The sequence below is a fragment of the Cervus elaphus genome, chromosome 31 (genome assembly GCF_910594005.1).
Source record: "Cervus elaphus chromosome 31, mCerEla1.1, whole genome shotgun sequence".
Lineage (NCBI taxonomy): Eukaryota > Metazoa > Chordata > Mammalia > Artiodactyla > Cervidae > Cervus > Cervus elaphus.
Window position 1 is genome coordinate 37,830,508 of NC_057845.1, and position 8,237 is coordinate 37,838,744.

Sequence of the window (8,237 nt, forward strand, 5' to 3'; positions counted from 1 at the left end):
GGGTACGCTTGAGAGACTGTAGCAAGTCCCAGAAGAATTTCAGTAGCGTTCCCTTTGAGTTGGGAGCAAGTCCCATTTCTTTCAGCAACTATTTTCCCTTTGAGAAACTGTTCCTGGTGTCCTTTTGGACTTACATGAAGACCTGAACACAGGACCGCTTTGTGATTTGAACAGCTCATCACGAACTAGATGCTATGTTTTCCATCCAGCTATAAATTTAGTTATGGCAGTAGTTCAGTTTTCAAACGGTATGAATGGGATGAGCTGAAAGGAATGCTAAGTGGCCCGGGCTGATTGCTCACTCTCTTGACTTCTTTCTGTCCCTTTAGCCCCTTCATAGACTCAAGAGGAAAGGCCAATGACCAAGAACAAACATGAAAAGATGTACCAAAATGAGCCAGAGTTAGACCTGCTACAAAGCTCCAGCCATAAATGAACTCTCTCAAGGGTGATCCTAAAGGGCACAGGAGAAACACAACCCTCACAATGGGCAGACAGATAAGCAGTTTTTCTCATTGTCCACTTTGCTTAGAATAAGAAATTATCCGAGATCAAGATCTATGCTACTTTATCACTGGTTACAAATGGTCTGTCCAGGTGTTCAGGAGACCTGCTAAGAGTTAGACCTTAGGCCTAGAAACAAAGAAGTTTGGGCAAGAATTGCCCCAGAGCTGAGAATATTTGTGTTCCAAGTCAGTGTTCACAAGATAGCCCCATACCAGAGATTCTAAATTACAAAAGGGGATACAATGGCCCACTTAATGATTGTCAGTTGTGTTTCTTCTCAAGGTAATCAGGTGAAGGCTCATAAACTCAAAAATCAACAAGTGTCAGCTAGGTTCCATAAATAAGGGAAAAGAATTTGGTGACAAGCAATGAGGAATACTTGGAATTACAGCAATCTTGAGAAGGTCCGACTCTTTGCAACCCCATGCGTGGACTGTAGCCCTCCAGGCTCCTCTGGCCACAGAATTTTCTGCATAAGAATACTGGAGTGGGTTGCCATTTCCTTCTCCAGGGGATCTTTCCAACCCAGGGATTTAACCAGTCTGCCACAATGCAGGCAGACTCTTTACCGTCTGAGCCAGCAGGGAATTTACTGAGATGATTTATTTCATCGAAAAAAGTGTGTTAGTCGCTCAGTCGTGTCCGACTCTTTGCGACCCCATGGACTGTAGCCCAGCAGGCTCCTCTGTCCATGGAATTCTCCAGGCATGAATACTGGAGTTGGTTGCCATTTCCTTCTTCAGGGGATCTTCCCCATCCAGGGATCGAACTCGGGTCTCCTGGATTATAGGCAGATTCGTGACCATCTGAGTCACCAGGGAAGCCTTCCAAATCACTGAGAGATGAATTTAAATGGAAATAAATGTTTGGTAAGGAGTGGTAAATGTATCATGATAAAAACTTTGACAATATTGTTTGTTTTGGGTTCATTAATGAAGCTGTGGTTATCCGAGGTTATAGAGTCAGATACAATCAAATGGATAAAGAAAACTTAGATCATTAGTGGAGAAGACATGGAAGTTTGCTGACTTTCTTTTTTATCTGTACCACGTGGCTTGCGGGATCTTGGGTCCTTGACCAGGACAGAACCCAGGCCCAGGGCAGTGTAAGCACTGAGTCCTAAGTACTGGACCTCCAGGGAATTCCCCAGTGACTTTCTATGTACTATTTGCTTGTATAACTGAATATTCAGCACTTAAGTTTTTGCTATGTTTCAAAAGTTACTTTCTTCACCTTTGTATAGTTTTTTAATAGTTGAGGACTAGAAAGAATTTGCTCAATATTTTAAAAATGCTAAATGCTGGGAGGTAGTGACAAGCATATGGAAATTCTTAACTATGCCATAAGTAGAAGTTTAACCAATAAATTTAATAATTAAAAAGAAAAAAAGTAATGTTAAGGTATTTCCCATCCAGGTTAATGTTAGCACAGGGAACATTCCTTACATACTGCTTATCCTGGGTTACACTTACCAATTTAAATCATTTTCCTGAAATAATAGGTCCTACATTCCTTAGAATCATTAGGATTGGTCATTGATTAGGACTGTATTTGATTTTTCACATGTTCTGATTTCACAGCAAGGACCTAGTTTTACTCAACTGCCTTCATTCACTGCTGCTGCTGCTGCTAAGTCGCTTCAGTTGTGTCCGACTCTGTGCGACCCCATAGACGGCAGCCCACCAGGCTCCCCCGTCCCTGGGATTCTCCAGGCAAGAACACTGGGGTCTGTTGCCATTTCCTTCTCCAATCATTCATTCACTACCAAGACACAATGACTCAAGTAAACAAACAGTTATCCCTCAAAACCAAATTAATAGACTTTTCCAATGAATAAAAGTTCTAATTGTTCACTAGGATGCCATTAAAAGTTGCAAACATTTGAGTTTTTACAAAACATGTGTTGAAACAATTCTGGCCTAAGATCAAGGAGATTTGAGAAGACTGACAAAGAATTTTAAGTCTTTCTATAACTGTGTTCCACTCTACTTAAAATGTAACAGCCACTGTGATTTCACAATAAGAAATAATTCTATAATTTTTTCAAACTTCATTGAAAAAACGGTAGCTCTGAATCAGCTCTAACTGAATCTTGCTATGTTAGAATGTGGGCCCAGTATTGCCAGATCTTTGTTTTCCAAAGAAGTCATAAAAACAAATTTGTAGATGAAATTTTATGATTTTTAAACTGCTACGAGGAGTAACACACCAGTCTGTGGGTACATATGGCCTTCCAGCTGTTGCTTTGTTCTCTCAGGTTAATGTCTTCAATGCTCATAAAAAAAGCAGCCACGGTGGCAAGGGTAGAGACTACATATAGACTTAATTACATAGATTTTCCTTCACAGAGGGCCACCGGACAAGACTCTAGCTCCTAAAAGACCCACCAAATCTGTTAGCAGAATTGTTATCATTCAGCTGTTGGAAATGGGGTAGATTACAAAATCCAACCAGTTACCTGGTGACTGGCTGATTAGTTAGGGCACTTTTTAAATGAAGAAGCAGCAATTTGTACTCAAAGGTAGAGAGATTTACTCTTCATTTAGACTTAATTTTTCTATCAGCACGAATACTGATAGACTTGTTCAATGCTTTATGCTAAGCCACCCAACTTTACCTCTAAGGAATTAATTCCACAAAAGAAATAAGTCAATGGGACGATTATTTTGGCTTTCATTGATCTATTATGTCTTATGGAATTATGCACTGATCAATTATTGAGAGCTCAGTTAGTGCCCTTTGAGACAAAAAGAGTCTCAAAGTGTTGCTTCTCCAGTATAGCTACTATACAAGCAGCAATTTTAAGGGAAGAGATGGAAAAATCATCCAGAGGTAGGAACAACAGGGCTCAGATTCTTCCTCAATAAGTGTGTGGTTCATCTCACTGAGCGGACCAAAAAAAAAAAAAAATCAAACATGAAGAACTGCCTAAAAGCAAGAGACATATGAATTGGGTAGTGAAGTAGGAAGTCATGAATGCCAGTCCTAGCTTAAAATCAAGAGACATAGGCAACCCCTAAAGCCAGTACCCATATCCCCTTGCTTGTTTTTTGTTAAAGTATTTTTTGGTATATAGGATGTGTTTGTATTCTAATGTATCATTCCACTCCATAAAGCACACCACATTGACACAGAACTGCGACAGAATTAGAGGAGACATGGACATCATCTGATGATACTAAGCTAGGAAATGGTAGCCTTGAGCCTTCTTCTGAGTGTGGTGACTGGAATCTGTTAAAGAGAGGTCCTTTCTGCTGTACATTAGTTATTTGCATTATATCAGAATATCTGCATTGCATTAGAAATATTTTTCAAACAGTGTTCATGGAAAGAAGGGTATGTATGTATGTTGTACAGCCAATTGGAATGTGTAGACTTCTGTTGTTTCTGCTTCCTTCCCAGCATCCGTTCCTTTGTGGGAGTGGTCCTTCTGACACTCTTCCTGATTCTAGTGAGTTGTCAATCACAGGACTCCAGAAATAAGCTAAGCCAAAATAATCAGGCTCTCTTTTCTAAGAAATTCAATCATGAACAAGTATACACAGAACAAGAAGGTAGTTAGAACTGGGTTATCTGATGGCAGCTCCTAACATAGTGAGCATATGCGTTTCCACTATATCAGTTCAGTCAGTTCAGTCGTTCAGTCGTGTCCAACTCTTTGTGACCCCATGAATCACAGCACGCCAGGCCTCCCTGTCCATCACCAACTCCCGGAGTTTACTCAAACTCATGTCCATCGAGTTGGTGATGCCATCCGGCCATCTCATCCTCTGTAGTCCCCTTCCACTCCTGCCCTCAATCCCTCCCAGCATCAGGGTCTTTTCCAATGAGTCAACTCTTCACACGAGGTGGCCAAAGTATTGAAGCTTCAGCTTCAGCATCAGTCCTTCCAGTGAACACCCAGGACTGATCTCCTTTAGGATGGACTGGTTGGATCTCCTTGCAGTCCAAGGTACTCTCAAGAGTCTTCTCCAACACCACAGTTCAAAAGCATCAATTTTTCAGTGCTCAGCTTTCTTCACAGTCCGACTCTCACATCCATACATTACCACTGGAAAAACCATAGCCTTGACTAGATGTGCCTTTGTTGGCAAAGTAATGTCTCTGCTTTTTAATATGCTATCTAGGTTGGTCATAACTTTCCTTCCAAGGAGTAAGCGTCTTTTAATTTCATGGCTGTAGTCACCATCTGCAGTGATTTTGGAGCCCAAAAAAATAAAGTCAGCCACTGTTTCCACTGTTTCCCCATCTATCTGCCATGAAGTGATGGGACCAGATGCCATGATCTTAGTTTTCTGAATATTGAGCTTTAAACCAACTTTTCACTCTCCTCTTTCACTTTCATCAAGAGGCTCTTTAGTTCCTCTTCACTTTCTGCCATAAGGGTGGTGTCATCTGCATATCTGAGGTTATTGATATTTCTCCTGGCAATCTTCATTCCAGCTTGTGCTTCTTCTAGCCCAGCGTTTCTCAAGATATAGAGTCTTGCTTTTCATAATCAACCTTTTCTGTCCACCAAGTTCAGTAAACTCTTTAACACTTAAGTGATATCTATTCATATTTAAACTTTTAAAATACTGTGAGAAAAATATGAGAAGGCTGATAATACCTATATTAATTAATATTCTTTAGCCCAAGTCCCTGGCTTCCCTAGGCCTGGTAATTCAACATACCATTACATAGTCTTCCAATAAATTCACTCAGATTTTTTTTCCCCTCTTTTTTTCTTTATTTCTTCTTTTCTTTCTTTTTTCTCTCTTCCCCTTCCTTCTTTACTTCCTTCCCTTTGGCATTAGTCATCAAGAGTCATTGCTGTTGCTTATAGCTAAAGAATATTAATTAATATAGGTATTATCAGGCTTCTCATAGTTTTCTCACAGTATTTTAAAAGTTTAAATATGAATAGATATCACTTAGCTATTAAAGAGTTTACTGAACTTGGTGGACAAAAAAGGTTGATTATGAAAAGCAAGACTTGACATCCTAGATGTGATTAATAGCAGAAGAATGTGGCATAGGGTGTTGTTAGATGCTGCTGCTATATACGAGACATTGTCTCTAACTCTTCCAACACCAACCCCAACTCTAACCTAAACTTGATAAAAATCTCTCCATCAGGGCAACACATTTTGAACTCTAAAATAAATGGAATTTAAGAAAAGACAAAGCTAGATAAATGGTAAAAAAAAAAAAAAATTCAGAAAAGGAAAGAAAAAAGTAGAAAAGAGAAGGAAAACATGAGTCATTAATGTCAAGGGTAGACACCTAAGCAGAAGTGGATGTCTGGAAAGGACCAAATTAGCACAGCCAAAGGGGACATCCTCTTTCCTCTATTTTTCTTCACACAGCCTTTAGTGTGGCATACAATATATAAAAGAATAAACTTTAAATCAATAGATAGATATACATATAGATCCAAATCTAGATATATGCATGTCTGAAGAGTCAGTTCACATCTCTGAACAATTTCAAAAAAAGTTTATAAACTTTTTCCTTTAGTGACTATTTCTATGGACTAAACAATGAATCATATAACAAATATTTAGAACTTTAGTTCTATCTCAAATTTAAAATGTTAGGGAGTAAACACATTCCATCTATATCTCAGTTTTCTCATCAGTAAGCCAGCAATGATTTTTAATCCCATTAAACTACCATACTTTTTAAAAACAAAGGTGCTACAGGGCCAACTATTCTTTATGGATATATGAAGAATTAATTCTGCAAATTAATTCTTTATAGAAGAATTAATTTGTCTATTCTATCAGTGTGTATATACAACAAGTGTATTTCTCCCTATGGATGGCATGATTACATGGGTATAATCACAAACACACACACATCCTTTTTAACTCAGCTACAGACAATGGGGTTATAAAACCAACTTAGCAACTACACAACAACAAAAGATTCAACAAAAATGTAACAATCTCGACAAAAACAAATGGTTTAGCAAATTTCTGTGGTGACAAGCAGTAAGTGTAGCAAGCCATTTTTGCCTTTTTCTCCTTTCCAAAACACTGGTTATCAGACAAACACTTGATTGTCCTGCTGAGCTATATAGATAATGAGTTAGTGTATGTGGTCCGCATATAGGCTTAATGATAGAGGTTTGTATGTCAAAGTTCTGCAACAGGTCTTTAATATAAAATCAGTAAATGTTCTTTTAGCCTTTAAAGTAGAATTATAAAACACCACATTCATCCTGATCTGCAACTAATAAAAATCAGTAGAATGTTGTGTGTGTGTTACGTTCAATCGCTTCAGTCCTGTCTAACCGGCTGCGACTCTATCAACTGTAGTCCACCAGGCTTCTCTCCCCAGGGGATTTTCCCAGAAAGAACACTGGAGTAGGTTGTCCTTCTCTCCTCCAAGGGATCTTCTCAACCCAGAGATGGAACCCATGTTTCCTGCGTTGGCAGGCAGATTCTTTACCGCTGAACCACCCAGGAATGTTAGTAAATTCCTTTTGCATTCTCCTGAAATTATATCTTTGTGAAGCTTACAATGGAGCTTTAACCGTTTATGGTGTAATTCAGTTTATCTCTCCCATGCCATTTCCTGAGAATAAAACATATCACAAGAAAGCATTTTTGACCAGTGAATGTGCTTAAACTTCAGAGAACAAACCAAGTGCAACTAAAACGTACTAAATACCTTGATACGACTATGTTCTTTTAGAGAAAACTCAATATCCTGCCTTGAATCGAGGCACGGAAACATAAAGAACAAGATACACGAAGATAAACTAAAAAGAATTCTGCGATGATCTCAGAAGAATGGCCCTCAGTGCCAAAAACTGTCAGTAAAAAACAATCTGAGAACTACAAAATATAACAGTCCTTTTGACTTCAAGGTTAAAAAATGACATCTGCCATGCAAACGCGCAGTCACCTCCTAACAATTCGTTTGTCAATGTTGAGATAAGCAAAGCAAGATCAAAGTCCAGAAATTGCCGAAGGGAGGTAGGCTGCAGCAGGGGTGCCGGTTGGGGTCAGGCGCTTGTTCAAATGGAAGACAGGGTGGGTTGCCTTCCCTCCCTACTTTTATAGTGCAGAATGCTCATCCTTGTCATCAACTGGGAACTTCAACTGTTAGGGGCAATTGGTAGGTAGGTGTTCTAACTCCTTCATGCATGTTTAATATCACTCTTGTTTTAGAATCTGTCCCGTAGGCAACACGACTCCCAATTGACCCTGCCCCACCATTACGACGCCCGCTAGATACACTGCTACTGGAAACTTTCTAGGAGGCTGCAGCCCCAGAAAAGAAAACCCGTCCAACAGGGCTAGTAGTTTAGTTGGCACCGCTGAGGAAGGAAGACAAGACGCTATGGATTACTCACAGTTCGCCTCCAAGACGGGAAGCACGAGAGCGAGGCACGCCAGCAGCGTCCCCGTGCGCCCACCCGGGACCCTCATGGCGAAACGCGCGGAGGCGCGGGCAGACGCGGCGGCGCGGCGCGGCGCGGCGGGGACCCCTGCGCCCGGCGCGCGGCGGAGACACGACCCGGGCGCCGCGAGTTGAGCACTGCGGCGCGGGGGCGCCGGTGAGCCAGCGCGCCCGCGGGGCCGCGGAGCCGGGGGCGGAGGGGACCGCCCGCTCCCAGCCCCCCGCCCGGCGGGGAGGTGATAACAGGGACATTTCCTGGAAGCTTTTCTTTTCGGAGCTGGGGGCAGGGCTCGGGGAGAGAGCTGGAGGCCTGGTAAACACAATCGAGACATCCTTCC

At 41.1% G+C, this 8,237-nt stretch overlaps 1 protein-coding gene across 1 annotated transcript in view; it reads right to left on the reverse strand.

Moving 5' to 3' along the window:
* The window catches only part of PROS1 (protein S), a 68,760-nt gene extending 60,523 nt beyond the window's left edge, over window positions 1-8,237 (reverse strand). Inside the window, exon 1 of the mRNA XM_043892911.1 lies at window positions 7,853-8,237. Coding sequence (XP_043748846.1) covers window positions 7,853-8,231 — 379 coding nt within the window. The 5' untranslated portion in view covers window positions 8,232-8,237. The remainder of the gene's footprint in view (window positions 1-7,852) is intronic.